The 18,693-nt window shown below is 42.3% G+C and overlaps 1 protein-coding gene across 1 annotated transcript; it reads right to left on the reverse strand.

The window, feature by feature from the left end:
• Positions 1 to 548: 548 nt before the first annotated feature.
• dapk2b (death-associated protein kinase 2b) lies at positions 549 to 18,074 on the reverse strand. Its single transcript, XM_083893582.1, has 12 exons — positions 18,025 to 18,074; positions 17,376 to 17,536; positions 7,952 to 8,173; positions 6,372 to 6,510; positions 5,601 to 5,730; positions 5,455 to 5,503; positions 5,346 to 5,372; positions 5,089 to 5,241; positions 4,538 to 4,583; positions 2,406 to 2,495; positions 2,208 to 2,288; positions 549 to 1,517 (listed from the first exon to the last, which is right to left on the reverse strand). Exons 2-12 carry the CDS (start codon positions 17,450 to 17,452, stop codon positions 1,440 to 1,442), a joined length of 1,092 nt encoding a protein of 363 aa, XP_083749708.1. The 5' UTR covers positions 17,453 to 17,536; positions 18,025 to 18,074; the 3' UTR covers positions 549 to 1,439.
• Between the last annotated feature and the right edge of the window lie 619 nt (positions 18,075 to 18,693).

Genomic DNA, 18,693 nt, shown 5'->3' on the forward strand with positions numbered 1-18,693 from the left:
GTCAGTACCTCAAAAAAAGGGGTGAACTATCCCTTTAAAAAGTCAGCTTGTCTTGGCCTTTAATGCTTTAACATATTGTTCAATTGTTCCCAGGCTTTTCTTCTGACCCACTTGTTGATTATGGCTCCTTTCTCGCTGTCTGTGTGGAATTGGCCTATATAGTGTCACTGCCAGAAAAGTATTTAGTTCAGGTCACATCATCCCTCTAATCTCCTTCAACCCAACTGGGTCCAAACAACATCACTGTTGTGAGACCAAATATTTGAACAGTGGCCAGAAGAAAAACTGTTAGACGTGTACGGTTACACTTGGTGTCCGCTAATGTTCACAGAATCAATAATGTGTTTACGGCCAAGTTCCACTGACATGATGTGTTAGAAGAGCCAATGTCAACAGCATGTTCTTAGTCTCATGGTGTGGATCGTAACTCATCATTGACAGCAGAATCACAGTTAATAATAATATATAGTTCATTACATTAGAGACCATTTTTTATGTTATTTATTAAAAAAAAACAAAAAACAAAGACTCAAACAGTCATGTTCATTAATTTATTACACAAAAGCAAAAATTTACAATACATACAATTAAACAGAAGTAAGTGTTTGTGTGTTGGAAATAGGACAGTGGGGTAAAATTGAACTTAAGACATTTGGCTTACAGTGATGTGTATTTATTTACACCATAAATATTTTTCAAGAATATCAAGAAGACCTATATCCATCAAAAATATTCAACAATGGAATTTGCAGCACATAAAGTATGTATTAACTTTTTTTTCTTTAACTATAGATGTCATAAAATGAACAATTTCCCCATTTGACAGGATTTTTTTTTTTCTTCTCTGAAATCCATATATCCTATAATCAAATCAATACACAGTTAGCTTTGTATGGAAAAGTTACAGGGAATCATTGTTGATGTGGAAACTAACAATAAACACTGTGTTTAACACAGACATTGTCGTACTTAAAGCACATTTGGTGACCATGGCATCGTCCTGCACAACTGAACCCTTTCATCTGTCAACGCTGTGGACAGTTCACCTCTTAAAAGATTCCCTCACACACATAGACACCAACAATACAAAGAAAAGAATTGAACTGTCTCAATACTCGGGTGTCAAACAAACGGCTGAGGAACTCGTAAGACTGACCTCATTAGAGGAAGCTGCCGATGTTTGCGTGCACGTTAACACTGACTTCTCGGTAATAATGACAATAAAAGGAGGTCATTTGAATTTTGAAGTGTAACATCTGCTTTTTAATGGGTGAAAATGTTGCGTAACCTGCCATTGTTCAGGCCGATTGTGTATGTGACTGGCTATGTGTATGTCCACTGCTCACTAATAGTGAGCATTATAAAAAACCACACAGAGTCACTGTGCTGCAACCGGAAAACATCACCGAACATTTTCAGTGTGCTGCTCTTTGCTGCTTTCAGGAAGTGCTGCTTCTCTTTCTGGTCCTCGGTTTTCTCTTCAGGATGTCTTCTTCGTGGTCACTTTCACAATCCCTCTGAAAGTAAAACGAAAAATAAACAAAAATAGATATTTATAACTAGTTTGAATTTAGAAACAGTTATTGTTATTGTGGTAAATGAAAGATGATCTGTTGAGAAAATTGAGAACATTTAAGCATTCAAACATTGTTTTTTTGTTTTTCTGCTTGAGATTCACTGCATCTCCGCTGCATTACAGAAAATGTAGTCATATGAAAAATATTCAGTATGCAACCTAAAAACATCTGCTCTAGTTTAAAGGAGAGGTGTTTTCTTTCTTGTTTGCCAATGGAAAGTAACCGAATGTATCATTGATCATTCTTAAGCTTTGTTTTGTCACTAACACCTTGTGCTATAGTGGGCAAGTGTGATTTCCCTCGTGAAGTAACAAGCCGAGTCGTCGTCTGCAGCTAAACCGTTGACCTCAAGTGTCAGAGTAAAGTTGAACTGTAGATTAGAAAAGACATATTCAGGAAGGATACAAATTTCTACAGTTTCCATTTTGTTACAGCAACAGCACATGCAGTTCAGGAATGCTGTTCACTGTTTGCTATGGTGTAAAGATTGATAGACTTTGGCCTCGTAAATACTTTTTTCCCCCCTCAGCTTCTCCCTCTATAGGGGTCACGTCCTTGTAAAATCAGATGTTTGTCTTTCATTTCTCGGGGTGATGTCAGTTTTATAAGAGTGGTGTGTGGCGTTCCTACCCCGTCCTGCTCAGGCAGCTTGTGGCCCTTCTTCATGATCCGCGTTAAGTGGTTGCACAGAGCCACAATTCTGAAGGACAACTGTAGAAACGGATGAAAACGAGTCACAAAAATGAATCGAGATCACTTCAATGATTGAATTGGTGAAGTTGTATAGAGGACAAATAATCCAGCAATGCTTTGAATATTGCACTTTACCTTCCACCTGCGTCTGGCATACTGTCGCCTAAAGTTCTCCAAGTTTACCACTGACAACCTCTTCACCATGGCCTGTCTGGGATTCAGAGGCTGCAGAGACACATCGAGAATGTTGATCTCAAATCTTTTTTTAATGAAGTCCAGAAACTGAAAGCTAGTCTGGGTGTCATTGTACAATCTGACATCTGACAACAAGGAAACAAAGTGACATTTGATTTTAACAACCAAGCACAGCATTTTTTGGAAATATAATAAATAATACAAATTTATTTCATAATTCTGGCAAATATCTGTTCACATGAGACCAAAAGTGTGAGGCGTGTCATATATCAGCTAAAAAAAACACTGATAATGAAAGGAAACACTGATAAACACATATATGATAAATCTTATCATGGATGTTTTTTCCTGTCTGCACGTCTCATAACATCTTCAAGAAAGCAATACAATACTTTATAAAAAAGCAAATAAATAAATTCAACCTTCATTAAAAGTGCCTATCTGAATACATAAAAATACTATGAATCATTTGACAACAAATTACTTTACAAATGAATAACCCTTGTAGCAAAAAGCCTTAATAGTCAATAAAATACACTAGAATTAAGAAAATAAATAATTGAGATAAACGTTTACATCCCTTTGATCCTGTGGCTTTATCTGGAAAATGCGTTCATAAACAATATCTTTATGATTAAATGTTTTTTTAAAAGCCAAACCTATTAAAAAAGAACAGTGCACAGGTTTAATCAACATGTGTTGTTATCGCTTTAAATTAAGTATAATTCATTATGTTCAAACCAATGTGCTTAATTACTTGTTCGTGAAATATTACAGTACCAGTGTTCTCCATCATCTATCTCTGGTCAAGAAAGCAAACAAATATACATTCAAATGTTTGTGATTCTAAAAAAAAACCCCACAAAACCTTGTGTCTTGAACAGATTTTCTCATTGTCACAAACGCATTAAGAACTTCAGAGTCTGTGCCTGTTAACCAGACTCGCTGAGTGGCTGTTTGCCCTCGGGACACAGTTCCCCTCTGCAGGACTGACTCAGTAGCTCCTTCAGTGCCTGCTTCACATCCACGGTCAGGCCGCCGCTGTAGATGCTGTCACTGGATCCTTCTGGATGCAGAGAGCTCATCACCTCCTGGAGCCGCTGTAACTCAGAGTTCAGCTCCTGCCTCTGGCTATACTTCCCGCCGATGTTCTCCAGACCGGCGTCCACAGCCTTCATGTCGTCCTGCAGCAGCCTCCTGGTGGCCTCCACTTTACGATACTCGTATCGGACCTGGGAGAGCTGCTTCCTTGCGGTCTCGCTCTCCTCCTTGTACCAGGCCTCCTTGTCGTTGTAGATGGAGAGCAGCGCTTCTATGTCTCCCTGGAGAGTGTGATGCGCTCCTGCCACCTTCGACAGCCCCGTCTCCATCTGGTTAATGTCTTCTACCACATGGGCAAAGCGCTCAAAGTTGACATACGTGTTGTTCTGGGGCATACTGGAATGCAATTGGATTGTGTACTCCTTCAAGCGCTTTGTCTTCAGCTGCTCAGCGTTCTTCTCGGCGCTGTCCTCCACCGTGTGGCCGCCGGACTTCAGACCGAAGGGTGGAGGAAGGACACTGAGTGAGAGGATGTTGCATTGTCTCTGACACGCATGCAGTGGTGAAAATCCCAGCAGACATGGTACTGTAGGATTAGTATGTGACCCTACAGTGAGAGCCATGGTCGTTAGAAACATTCCCGTTGAGTGTGTTTAGTCTCCTGGTTTCATGCTTGATGAAAACACTGGAGTGAACCTCTAATGACATGACACATTTGCTGTCCATGCCAAATGTCCATGCCAAAACACAGTTAGTGAGATGTTGCTTCATCTTCGGTGCTTGGTTGATGATGATGATGATGGACACAAAGACTAGATTTGTGGTGCTATTCCCAGTGTTGCAATGCTTGGTGGGTTTTGCAGTGACAGAAACAAGAAAACAAGTGTCCTAGAACTTGGAATCTTTTTTTTACACAAAAAAACTGTCTGACATTAACTGCTGTGTGTGTGTGTGTGTGTGTGTGTGTGGAATGCTGATAACCGGAGTTATTCAAAATACCAACAACATGCTATAATACATGAAGTGCATACCTTAATCCAGGGATGATTTAGGGCATCTCGTATGGTCAACCGTTTCCTGAAATGATGGGAAAAACATCGTCACAGTGAGAAACGGCAGTTGAGTAAACACAAACCCAAATAGCTCCACTGGGGGGGACAGAGGGAGTTAGTCAGTCAAACATCAGGACGTGAAACTCTCAGGAATGTGTTCCGACTTGTGTAACTTTCACGGGAATATTTCGCTTCTGGAAAGTCCTTTAATTTTGTTAAGCAATATACGCAGGAAGAAGAGGATGACGTTGTACCAAAAAGACTGGCATTACACAATGTGTTGCCTGAGGTAGTCGGGTTTTGGTGTAAATAAGGTTTATTCAGATTACCTTGTTTAGTGTATCAATTTGTATACCAACAACACATGAGCTCCACTCTTTGATCTAGAACTCTGTGGGACTGTCTGTAAACCCATTCTCATCTGGATCACACTCGCACATTTTATAGACTATGATTTATGGCAGTGAAACCTAGGCTTTGTACAAGGATCGCCAGGCTTGACCGTTCAGCTGTTTTGTCTTGTCATTTACCTCGTGTCCTTCTCCAGAAGCTGCCTGATGAAGCTCTTGGCAAGCTCGCTTGTGTTACTGAAGAATTCTTCATCGAACTGGTAGTTCATCGCAGAGACGTTTCCCAGCGTTTCCTGCTTTGTGTCACCGAGGAAGGGCGACGCGCCGCTCAAACTGAAACGACAGCGCACACGCGTTCACACTCTAAGACCTTCCTCGATAATCTCTTTTGGTACACCGAGATTCCCCAATCACGGTCACAAACCGTGCCAACTTACAGTATATACGTGATGACTCCGATGCTCCTGTGAATAACAGCACAAGGTTAATCCACTGCAGTCTGTTGTATGAGAGGCAGCAGAGTCAGGTGTAATTAAAGGATCTTACCACATGTCTGCCTCCAATCCCAGTGGCTCATAGTTGACTATCTCTGGGGCTGAAAATAGATATCCGCATCACAAACAAGCCAAACGCCAAAGACTCATCTATAAGAGTCATTTAGTGTAAACAAACTCTTGCATCAAAACACTTACCGACAAATTCAGGAGTCCCAAAAATGTTTTTGAATTCCGTCCCAGTTTCTATTCTGTGTGCAAGCCCAAAGTCTATGAGTTTGATGCGAGGAAGAGGAATGTTCCTGTCCAGCAGCATTATGTTTTCAGGCTGTGATAAAAAAAAACAAAAAAAAAACAGACGTGTGTTTTTCAGCAGATTTTCTATCGTGCCAAGATTGGTTGATACATACAGAACAATAAATGACACGGGTTACCTGATTTAAGCTGCCGTTTTGTGCAAGCATTAAAGAAAAAGATTGCAACCAATATAGTTATTCGTCTCATATGACTCTCAATCTGCCTCTAGTTTCCAGGCAAATGCATCCAGGAATTTGTGTTTAAACTCTTTGTGTAGTGTGAAGAGGAGCTGCTGCTGTACAAACACAAGACTTTCAGAGAGCAGCAGCAGCAGTGACAGTGACACTGCTCTCTGAGTGAGGCGATAACCTCGTGGTGTTTGTATCTCAGAGTCTGGATCTTAGCCAGAAAAAACAGGAAGGATGCGTGATTCAGACAAGCAAGGGTCTGCTGACATGTAGATTACTTTAGATACCTGTTTTTGTTTATATATGTGTATATGTCTTCACAAAGAACAAAGATAGGTTTGAAGCAAACGTTGTCCTCGCAGCCTACAGACGTCATTCACGTGGTTTCTCCTCACGTAAGAGCAGAGTTGCTGCTGCTGAGGTAAAGAATTAAAAGATGAAATACATTTTTAAGGTGTGACCGGCGGTGGCACAGATGCGGTACCTTTAGATCAAAATGTGCGATCTTCTTGGAGTGGAGGTACAGGACGCCGTCGAGGACCTGTTTGATAAACTGAGTGGCCTCCTCTTCACTGAGAGTCTCCTTCTGAGCCAGGAAATCAAACAGCTCTCCTCCAGAGACCCTGAAACACATAGCAACACTCGGTGGCTAATTTTGTGGGCTACAGTAATCTGGGCTCTCTTGCATTTTATCTAAAGTGTCTTCTCAGAAATGTGACCGAGCAGGACCTGAATGCCAGACATGTGTTTACTTGTTGTGACTCTGTCTCGTGTCATTGAGTGGCTGCAAATGTTTTTAAATCATCCTCTGACCAGCTGGTGTCCCATACACATGATTTTCTTTCATTATCGGACAAAGAAAACATAATAGGTGAATGATGCTCAGTGTGTGATAATGCAGCGAGGCTGTCAGTTCACCCGTGCTTTAATTGGACTGAGCTTTCAGTCAGTCCTAATTGGGGACCTCCATGTTCCCAGGCACTCGATGGACCCAAGCATTATCGACTCAGCGAGAGACATTCAGTTCTTTCTGGCACATGTGATTCTGGCCAAAGGTTTTCAGCAAACAAAGGTCGAAAAAATGTATTCTGTGGGCAGTAAACGCCCCCGATTAGAACCAAGGATAAAACTTTACCAGCCATGACCACAGACATTAACAGCACTGCAGACATATTTTGGTTTTTATATCAAAACAACATTTTTGTTCATTATGTTAAATAGGCTCTGTTTGTGTGACTGCCGGAGAAATGATAAATGATTTCCAGATAAACAGCCTGACTGTGTGTGACTAGGGGTGTCACGGTATGAAAATTTAACCTCACGGTTATTGTGACCAAAATTATCGCGGTTTTCGGTATTATCGCGGTATTTTTTTAAAAAGTGTGTGAATATGTTCAGAAAGCATTGATAGTCCTAAAAGCTATGCATTTTTAATATGCTGGCGGTGCGCGCTGCAGCTGTACTATCATGTTAACATTATTGACACAGTAGCGATCTTTATGCTAACGTGTTAGCAGACTTCATCGTCACAAAAACAACAAACAGATGGATTATTTCAGCGGCTGAAAGAGAACAGGACAGACACAGTAGTTGTCTGAGATGATGACGTGATGCCAGTACCACGCTATACTGTTATGGGTGAGTTTTCATATACGTATATGTCCTGAGGGCTGTCGTCTCCTCCTTCGGCCATGATTCCAGCTTCGATAAAGTTTGAACATCAGGTTGTAGGCTACAGAGTGCGCCTGCGCCGCAACTTCAGCAGACGGAGACGCTGGAAAGGCTCAAGGTGCCTACACCGCGGGCGCAGTTATTCACCGGGATAATCTTTTTTTTTTTAAATAAGGACGGTAATTATTATCGTCAAAAATCGTATCGCGGTTTACTGTTACACCGTTAACCGTGACATCCCTATGTGTGACTTGGTTAAATGTAGAAATATTACGCTTTTGGGGGGCTCTTGTATAAAATAATATGCTCAACCCTTGAGTCTCTAAATATGACAACTTCACGTAGGCATTTCGGATTCTCTGAGACATGTTCTCTAATCACATAGTGACTCACAGTTCCAGGATCAGCACCACGTCCGTGCGGTTCTCGAACACATCATGCAGGGATATGACGTTGGAGTGCTGGAGTTCTTGCAGGATGCTCACTTCCCTCTCGATCTCCTCTCTCCTGACGCCTCGCCTGCTCGACCGACTCTGGCGCTTCTTGATGAACTTGGCCGCGTATTCGCTGCCCGTGCTCTTCTCTATGCAGCGCTTCACTACTGCAAACTGCCCACTGCAGACACACAAAAAGAAAACGATAAGACAACTTGTGGCATCGTGTATTCAAATCAGCAGATATCCTTCACTTGTATTGAGCTTTGGCGTCTCTTGAAAGGACGACTCGGTGACATCTAATGGCGAGAATGTTCATCAGGAACTATGGTGGCCTTTGCATCCCAGAAAGGATGTTGTTTTTCATTTAAAAATTGGTTTTGGCCATCAAAACTTTATGCAAGAACCCTGCTTTAGCTTTAATTCCAATGGCCAAAACCAATTCTTACTCTAAAGTGACGACACCCTTAACAATCATACTGATTGGCATATTTAATTTCTGTTAATAACTTGTGTCACACACTGGACCTTTCAGATAGAAAACTACTTCAATTTAAGTTCAATTCCTAACCACTTAACAACAGGATACAGCTGCAGGTGAAGACAGATTCCAGAGAGGAAGACGTGTGTCAAAACCTGCAGAAATATTGCGACGTGGTTCATCACTTCCTGTTTCCTGTCCAGACAAAGAACAATCACACAATGAGAGACAGAGCAGCAGTGTGGACAGAGCCGCTGTCCTCCCACTTAAAGCAACATTCCGAGCCAAATTTTTTCGCCATCCTCGAGTGATCAGTGCGGAGGGGGGGGGGGTTTGGAGGGGGGAACATCCCAAAGACTCGGAATATTTGAACACAGAGGTGTTGCTTGAAGACCCATCTCTCAGTTGGATGATTGTTTCACTTTTCACTTTTGCTCTTGTTTAGCAACTTAGTCGGACTGTGACTCAACTAATTCAATTTTGGTTGTGCAACACCACTTCCCTTAGGTATTACCCCTCTCTCTGACATCACTACAGAGGCATTCCACCCATAACTGAGCAACTGACCAGCACTGTTACTGACTGCTACACTCCCGAAGCTCTCCCCGATTCCTGCTGCTGCGCAGTGAACGACTCATTCAATAAGTGACCTCTTAGTCACTGATCTGCCTGTCTCACAAATAGGCAACAGGCAGACACGAGGGTATTGTCTCTCTGTGTCTCAGGACGGATACGCTTTGAATATATAAATATGAATATACAGTTGGATGAAATATCAGAGCTTGTGGTTGCGTCTAAAAATTCTACATCACAGCAGACACCTTTTATTTATAGCCACTGTGAAGGAACACACAGAGGAAGAGGGAGATAGTAACTGGCAGGCATTTCATATATTTTGGATAGAACTGTCCACAAAGTGATTCCAGGGTGCCTGTGAGACGCTGTCCACTCTGTGTCCTCTGTCACCCTTGCGGTGTTTAGTGGGCTAAGAATAGCTTGGCTCACAGGGCTCGTTCTCCACCTGCCTCCTCTGTGCTGTTGCTGCTGGGGAGAAAGGAAGTGCCTTTTGAGGCAGATGAGTGGAAAGGGAGGATGAGTGCAAAGGAGGAGTGTTGAGAGGACGGATAAAAGACAGTCTTCAGGATGGAAATAGCAGTTATCCACCAGGGGGCAACTCCACTAGTTGCAAAAAGAACTCTGTGTGACTGGGAGTCCATGAGTCACTTGTTTTATAACGTCAATAAACATTTGCCCAAATAGTCAGTGGTCTAAATGGCTAATTTCAGGTCTTCTTCAATAGAACACATAAATTTTGTGAATTATGTTCCCATTTAAAGGTAAATAAAACACATGAGTGGGCATTTGCAACTGGAAAACTATATAAATTTTTATATACAGTCTACGCTCCCGCTGTACTCATTTTACCTGACTGTTTCCACTTTCAGATCGGGTTGACACAGAGATACCTCGAGCTCATCGTACAAAACAAACAAGGAGATTAGATAAATGCAAACATCATAAAGCAACTTTTTAACCTTAACCACATTAGTGCAGATCGTGTGTGAGACAGTTTGCTCTTTGCAGACACACCCTGGCCTGTGCTTATTCAGGTTTACAGTCACATGTGGGAGCAGCTCCTCTGAGATCACAAAGCCTTCTATTATACTGTATTTGAAATTACACATGTGAGTTTTTTTTTAAACCATGCAAAGATGCTGTAGATACTGAATGGAAACTGGAGAGTCAATCATAAATCATACAAGTTTAACTTAACTAGTGAGTCAATGAAGAATAACAATTAACAAACTTGTGTGAGAAAAAGTATTCATCAGGTATTATTTTAATGCTATCAGGGCAACAAACCCAACAATAACATTAGACTGAGGTGGAGATATGTCTCCATGGAGAATGCAGGAGAAAAATAGGATGAGATAATATGGGGGAGGCATGTGCACCATAACAGAAAGGGTCAAGCCTTCAGCTGCAGCGGTACAATAACAACAGGAAGGGTGGGGTGATGAAGCAGTGTAACAAGGAATCCCAAACGCTTCCTCTATTGCTGTTGTATTGACAGGGTCTCTGTGCACCTCTGAGACATCTAACAATGTTAAAGGTGACTCAACTGTGAAGGAGGGAGGGCAAGTCATCCAATGAAGTCCACATGCACAAACAGACACCGAGCAGCCTGAGGGGAGGATCGGTCACATGGCAGGCGCGGCAACAGTGTGTTGCTGACATTTGCCTGTTAAGCAAGAGTGAGCAGAGCAGAAAAGCCCCTGCTGTTGATGGTTGTAACCCAAAATGTAAGAAAGGGCAGAACACAAATGTCGGCGGAGGGACTCGAGGCATCACTTCAGTGTTGTTACTTAGTGTAAGAGCAACAGCAGCAGAGCAAAGCAGTGACGTTGGGAGTGGTATTCCAAAGCGGGCCAGGCGTGCCGACTGTCTTAGCTGTAAGCCGGCCACGGTGGGCCTGAAAGAACCGTCTCTCCGCAGAGTTTCCACTTGGACAGCTGAGGGTTATTATCCACAGCCAAGGTTGGAGGAATGCTCGGACAAGTGGCGCCAGCCCAATATTTAAACACATTTCTCTTCTGAACAACCTCAAGGGCTGCGATGACAATGAAAACCAGACTCATAATTGGCCAAGCCCTGTCCCTAACTGCCTTTATCATCTGAACATTGAGTATGAAGGGGAAAGGGAAACAGTGTATAAAACATACATTCTACTGTAGAGCCGCAACTAGCAGTTATTTTTGTTATTGATTAATCTGTCAATTTTCTTGACGAATCGTTTGGTCCATAAAAATATCAAAAAATGTAAAAAAAAAAAAAAAAAACGTTGATCAGTGTTTGTCAAACCTGGAAATGTTCTCCAATGTCTTGTTTTGTCCACAAACCAAAATGATAAACTTTTAATGATTGCTTTATGTGGAGCAAGGAAACGAAGAAAAACATTCACATTTAAGAAGCTAAAACGATCAGAAATCTTGTTTTAATAATGAAAAAAGCTTAAAACTGATGAATCGATTATCAAAATAGTTTGATAGGTTAATTTATTAATTGATTAATTAATTTCAGCTCTGTTCTACTTTACTACATACAGGGAACAAATGCACAACGACCCATGATTACGATAAAATGTCACGATTTATGGCCCTAAAACTCATGATGAGATGAGAGGCATGCTGCAGATTCCTCGTGGTTTTAAAGTGGCTCAATGTCAACAAGGCATCTCTGGTGTGGCGTGGCATGGACGGGTTTTTGCTGAGAGTCATTAAATGACCTCTGTCGAATGAGAAACTCTAGGAATGTCCAAGAGATCAACATGGAATTCCCTCATTCTGGCCCCACTGAATAAAAACATTTGTGAGCACCCAAACAGCAGGGACGACGTGGTTCCTCTGAGCTGAATGTGTGCTTTCTGGAGCCCCGACGTGCACGTCCTCTGACAGAGAGATGGAAATATGTGCAGTAAATCCCTCAGGAGAAATTCTGTCACTATCACACTGCTGTGCCTGTGCTGAGCACAAACTGATGGAAATCACCCCAAAGTTATTAAGGGGCATGTGCAGTATACGCATCAATATCATAGCAATCTTCAAAATTCTGCAGCCCCAACACCTGCATTATCAAATCTGAAAATGTGGATTGTACCTTTAAAACTTGACTTAGGTCCCAAAAAAGTCCCAAGTCTTGTGATCCGTTTAAAGTTTCAATCACTTCTCTACGTTAAAGTATGACGACAGTGATCTTTTTTTCCCCAACCGTTTCCCATTCATGTATATGTGGAAATTACTCGCAGTTTTTGTCGCCACGGTTACACGATTCCTGATCGAACCGCACATTTTGATAAAAGATGTGTGGGGCGTTTCTTAAAACTGTAGGAGGAGTTAGGCGGCAAACTTTTGGCACAAGAGGAATATCAAGAAGCGGAATAAACACCAGTACAATCGCAGTAGATGCTTGCGATACAGAACGGGTCTAGATGCCGACGTGAGCATGCGTGTGAAAGATGAGTGATAGAAACATGTGCTGCGCATAGATGAGCTGTGTGAATGGCAGAACTGTAATGTAAAGCAGCTTTGAGGGGTCATCAAGACTAGCATTTATTTCAAAATTTGAAGGAAGTTTACCAGCCTTTTATTTCTGCACAGGAATGCAAAGACAATGGCGCTTCCTATCTGACCGAGCATCCTGTGAAATTCTTGTCTTTACTTGACAGTGACTAACGGTGCTTTCACACCTTGGCTTGCGTGGGTGTGAATATAAACTCGGTCCTTTGGTTCGCACCAAATCAACCGGTCAAAGACCTGCCTGAAGGGGTGGTCTTGGACCGCTTTATCCGCTCTACTTTGGTTCGTTTCCTCTGGTGTGAAAGCAACCAAACCAAATGGGACTAATTTAATGCATCATGGATATGAGATACGGCAGGGGTCACCAACCTTTTTGAGTCAGAGAGCTACCTTAAGGGTAAAAAATAATATGGAGGGCTACCATATAATATTTTTTTGTTTGTTTACCATTTAAATGATTAATATTATGCATTCAACTGCATACACATTCCTTCCAGTGCTTACTCCTAACGATTACCAGTTTTTATAAACAATATCAAAGATATTTTACTGACAGATCATACGGATACATGCAAGTGAGGTGAAGTGAAGTGAGCCCGCGGGCACCGTATTGGCTGCCCGCGGGCTACCAGGTGCCCGCGGGCACCACGTTGGTGACCCCTGAGATACGGGATAACCCTGGATTTCCACCTTGGAACCTCAGCAGCGCGTTTTTGTGCCGTTCTCTGCCCAGGTTCAATCCCCAATGCTCACATTGATTAGAGTGGCAGCGATCAGCTCCGGTGACGCGCCCTGTGGAAATCGGGGGGTTAGTCTGGCTCCGGTGCCGATGGTCTTTGCGGTCTATTTTGGTTCGTTTAGAACTATGCATATGTGAAAGCAAACTGTACCCACGTCTGTTTGCGACATTGAAACATTTTTCTGACTGGTGCGGACCAAAGCAATCGAACTATAGGTGTAAAAGCGCCCTAAGAAACAGTAAAGCCCAATTTATACTTCTGCGTAAAGTGCTCTGCGTGACCTACGCAGAGCCTGTCGAAGAGCCTCTGCGTCGTTTCCGACTGCACGAAATATTTTTTAAGTGTCCGTCACTCCGTCAAGGGACTACGGAGACGGCAAGAGCTGCGATTGGTCCTCAGGACAGGCCGAGCGACGCTGCTCTGTGCCGGCTCACAGTGAGCACCGAGCGTCCACAGACGCGGAGCTGATCCTCGCCGATAACGCCGCTGCCAAACTATATATACGTCATATCTTAACACACACAACACATGTTTAGACTCTAAATGGCCAATTTCTCGCCTCAAATGATCTTAAAACTGCGTTCCGTCACACAGAAAAGTGAGAAACGGCCACTGTTTCAACAACAACAGTCTTTCTCTCTCTTTCTCTCTCGGACACAATTGCTCACTGTAGCCAGAAGCAAAACAACCTTGCGCAGCGACCCCTACTGATCGGGCGGGAAATTGCAGCGCGCGTCCGTCACCACGACGCAGAAGTATGAAGGCTCGAGGCGTCTCCGTGGTGACAAGGTAAAAGGTACAATATGTAGTATTTATGGGTTTATATAACCCATAATCCACTTTTTTATATATATTATGTGCTCCTGCATTGACTAGTCGCTGTATAATAGTTTTTGTTTCATTTTCCTAGTGTTTCAAAAAGTCATGTAAAATAACATGACCGCGGACCGCGGTTGCATAGCCACTGTTAGCAGCGAGACGCCATGTTTCTACCGGAGCCTGTAAGGACAAACGCGAGAGAACAAAACAAGCGTCTCTGTACTTGTAGCGGAAGTCCCGCCTCCACTCTCTCCGCTTCGTCTGCTACGGCCGCGGTAGCTCCGCCCTCTCCCTCGCCTCACGAACCTCATCTGCTGACACGGAGAAAGACGACGAGGACGACATTTGACCAGCTGAGGATACTGTAGCGCTCAGGGAAGGGAGGGGGTGAGCAGAGCAGCAGGTCTTTGTTGTAAATTTCAGCCTCTCCTCTAGATGGCACTATAAACTACTTATTTCCCCTTTAAGCGTTAACTTCAGTAACAGCATCTAGCAAACACCAGGACGCATAGAAAAGCTCTCGGACCAAACATGGCGTGTTGGTCACGACCAAACATGGCCGAGTACAAATCTGTTGTTGACAGGTAGCGTTCACATAGCTCACCACTTTGCCTTAATGGTCACTTGCATAAAAGTTCACCCGGGATCACCAGTCTCTCACCAGGGAGGGGTCGCGGGCAGCTGTGCGCTCACACTGACACACACTTCCCACTGTGTGTCAGCATCAGTGTCATCAGTCAGACGGGGAGGACATTTACACTTGTCAGCGAATGCCTCACATCATCAAGCAAAGGGTTACTTTAGAGATCGGTTTACTGAAAACTTTCCATCACCAGTGGAAAGAAACGACGTGAGCAACTGTGTGGAGTTCTGTGACATTAAAACCTGTCGGCAAACGGAGTGATGTGAAGTGACTTTCCTTTGGGGGGTGGTGGCTCAACAGTTCCATTTTGACATGGAACTGTTGAAATAATACACATCGATCAGTTTCTGGCCCCCCCTCTTCAAACGTTTCCAACAAACTTGAGATGATGATAAAGAAACAGTTCCACTGTAGTGGTCAGCGGACAACGTCTCAACCCACGATGCTCTCACAAACTGAGGGTGGTCTTGGTCTGCACCACCCCCCCCCCCCCCCTCCCTAAAAAAAAACCCCTCTATAAACATGTCACAACAACGCGGAACAAATACGAGGAAACCTAACAAATCCTCCTTGAATTACTGATAACATTTTCAGATGCATCCTGTCTTCGCGCTTCAGTCACAACCACCTGCGGCTTTTTAACCACAGTCAGTGTGAGTTTCTGTTTCTCACGACGACAGCGACGCTAAACACGCACACAAAGCTCTCGGCTCACGGCCGAGCCGTCGTCTCAGGCAAAAGCTCGACAACACAGAGACACATTCACACATTAGACTTTCAGCTTTTTTCGACTTGCATCACCTTTCGGTTCACAACAGGACATTTAATATACGTGTTATATGTCATTTACTGATGTGGTCCTAATGTGAAAAAAGACATTTTTATCTTCAGTCAACCAGGAAGGTGTTGCAAGTGTTAATTAACTGCAACCATGAACATAACTAGTCATTGATAAAGGATTTCTACAATAATTAGTGCGTCTGTACTTTTGATAAAAGATTAATTCGCTTTGAAGCTTTTTTCATTAATGAAACAAGATTTCTCATTGTTTTAGCTTCTTAAATGTGAATATTTTCTTTGTTTCTTTGCTCCACATAACAAAGAAATGATTACAACTGAATAATTTTGGTTTGTGGACAAAAACAAGTCGTTCAAGAACATCGTCATTTCCATAGTTTGACAAACACTGATCAACGTTTTTTTAATAAACATTTTCTGACATTTTATGGACCAGATGATGAATCGAGAAAATAACCGACAGATTAATCGATTGTGAAAATAATCGTTAGTCGCAGCTCTACATAGTCATTGATAAAGGATTTCTACAATAATCGGTACGTTTGTGAATAGATAAAGTCCAGCAACTCTGCAGATCTCTTCCAGGAACGTGTCACTTAACTGATTAAAGTCTCATAATTACTCTATAAAGCATTTATTAACAACTACTAAATGTGTATTTTCAACTCATTTAGTCGACAGGTATCATGTACAGAACCGGCTCTATACCAGAGTTAGCTAAATAGCTCATTTGCATCTGTGAAAAGCTGAACACATCATACATGTTGTGACCTTCAGATTAAATCATAATGGTGTTTCGGTAACACTTTAGATTAGGGAACACACATTCACCATTAACTAGGTACTTACTAACATATATAAGCAGCATACTAGCCCTTTATTTATAATCGTTAAGCTCTTATTAACACCTTATTCTACATAACCGTATTCTACGACATGAATTAAGATTTTTTTCTACATAAGGTGTTAATACATGCTTCATATTTACTAATAAAGGGCTACTACGCTACTTATATGCATGTTAGTAAGCACCTAGTTAATGGTAAATATGTGTTCCCCAATGTAAAGTGTTACCGGAATTTATTTTAATACACAACACAATAAAATAAAAAATAAAAAAAAGTGTGTGCACACAGCTGGAGCGGTCCACATTTCATATAATAGACTTTGTTTTGTGCCGTCAGGGTGTGTCAACAAAAGCTGCTCAGTGGTCAGCTCAGCAAACACTGGTGCAGCAGAGTGAATATTTTGACCCCTGAGTAAAGTGTCACAGATCAGGCCTTTTTTTCCCCCCTCCACACCCTCCCTCGTCTGTTAACATGCGGCGCACATGCCAAACCTGTGCTTCTGTGCAAACTGAAATTTGCAGTTTCCTCAATCCAACCTGTGCGCTCCATTCACTTCCTCAAATGTGTTTCCCCATGGGAGACGGCGATGTTTTCTCAGTATCCTTGATGATGTGTGCCCTGCGCACAGGCTCAATGAACTCTCCTCCTCACTATATTGCCTTCAACACGTCGAGCCGCCTCCGCCCAGGACTGGACTCTTAAATCAGTCCAGTCCTGGGTTTGGACACAGCCTGTTTTCATGGAGTGCTTTCAAACTCCTTTTTTTAAAAATCTCACTGTAAACTTCAACCTACTTAAGCTCAGTGAAGTGACACTCCCCATTTCATGCTTTAACAAGCCATCTGTTTGCATACCTTCATATGCACACAACCATTAAAGTGGACCACTGCATTCTCTCACATAAAAAAGAAGGGGTCATTTTTTTTATCAAAGACCTGAGCGTTAACATGTTCACACTTAAACTTAAAGAACACTCACCTTCCCAATTCTTCTCCAATTTCATAGAAATCATCCACATTCTGTTGTTTGAACACCGCCATGCCAGATGTCTTCATTGATGTGGTTTACCTCCTTGATAAACACCGCTTCAGTCTTTCGTCTGGTCAGCAACCGTCTTCCTTTTCTCCACCAATCTAGCCCTGTGCATAGACACTCAGGTTCATTTCTGACTGTGACTGATTAAGATTTTAACTACATGTTGCAGCTTGCTGTGGAGCATTCCATTTCAGAGCTGTACCTACTTTCACCTTCCTTGTTTGGAAATCCCAAAAAAAAGTGTACTTGATCTGTTTTTTTTTTTTTTTTACTTATCTAAACACTTGGTGAGAACAGATTACAAACCAGTGCCAAGCTGGGTGGTATAACAGTGTTAAATTCTTGTGATTATAAAAAGATTACAGATAAAAAAAAAAAAAAAGGGGGGACATTTTTGGAGGTAATTAGGGCAATGCATCCATTGTGAAACATTTTGTCTGACAAAGAGAGCGACAATAACAATGACACGGACTTTGTTTCAATCAAGTCCATAATAGGAATTTGTACAATTAAAATGCAAAAACACACATTTAACAACCGTAAACTTGCCATAAAGTCATGTGCAACAAAGTGACAGCAGCTTAAATGTTACCTTGGTGCTCGTCAGACGCAGGGGCTGGTGATCAACTTGCATCCGTTCCCACGTCTCCTACAGCTGCTCTGGTCATGAACACAGTCCAGTTACAGTCAGAGCTGCTTCTTTGCTTTCGTCTCTGTTGTTTTCTGTCACTTGCAGCAGCACCATCAGGCTTTTGAGTCTGCACAAGCCCCTCCCCCCTGGTGGCTCCACTGTGGAACTGAAGCACGAGAGATGCAGGCTATGAATAAAGATGACTGAAAGCATCTGCCGTCTGCTGCAATTAAGGAACCGTGTGTGTGTGCGGGACATAAAGATAGCCGTTTATTGTCGACACCTACGATTGAGACACAACTTTCTGTCAGACAAAAGGTTTATTGAATTTCGTCCGTACACAAAAGTATAGTGGCGTGCGCTTGTTTTTGTGTAACATACAAGCGTTGCATTACTGTGGAGATATTCAAAAACAAAAAAAAATGAAGTGCCCAATAATATTCTGAAATCATCCTTTTTGTGCAATGTGGTGCTGGGGAAAAAGCAAAAGAAAAAAGTCATGATAGTTTTATATATAAAATGACAAATTGAAATGGAACCTAAACTTAGAACAAAACTATGTATTTAACATAATGAGTGGACCAAACTACACAAGCTTGAGTTTTTAGAGAGACCTGCTCTCTCGCACCT

This window comes from Microchirus variegatus (genome assembly GCF_963457635.1).
Source record: "Microchirus variegatus genome assembly, chromosome: 8".
Lineage (NCBI taxonomy): Eukaryota > Metazoa > Chordata > Actinopteri > Pleuronectiformes > Soleidae > Microchirus > Microchirus variegatus.

What these genes read in the sequence shown, in the direction of transcription:
- dapk2b (XM_083893582.1), bottom strand. Translation starts at nt 17,452, where the DNA reads ATGAAGACATCTGGCATGGCGGTGTTCAAACAACAGAATGTGGATGAT. An exon ending in TCGCACATTTTGATCTAAAG is followed by an intron (nt 5,731 to 6,371) that starts GTACCGCATCTG and finishes TTTTTATCACAG; the next exon opens with CCTGAAAACATAATGCTGCT. An exon ending in GGATTGGAGGCAGACATGTG is followed by an intron (nt 5,373 to 5,454) that starts GTAAGATCCTTT and finishes TGTTATTCACAG; the next exon opens with GAGCATCGGAGTCATCACGT.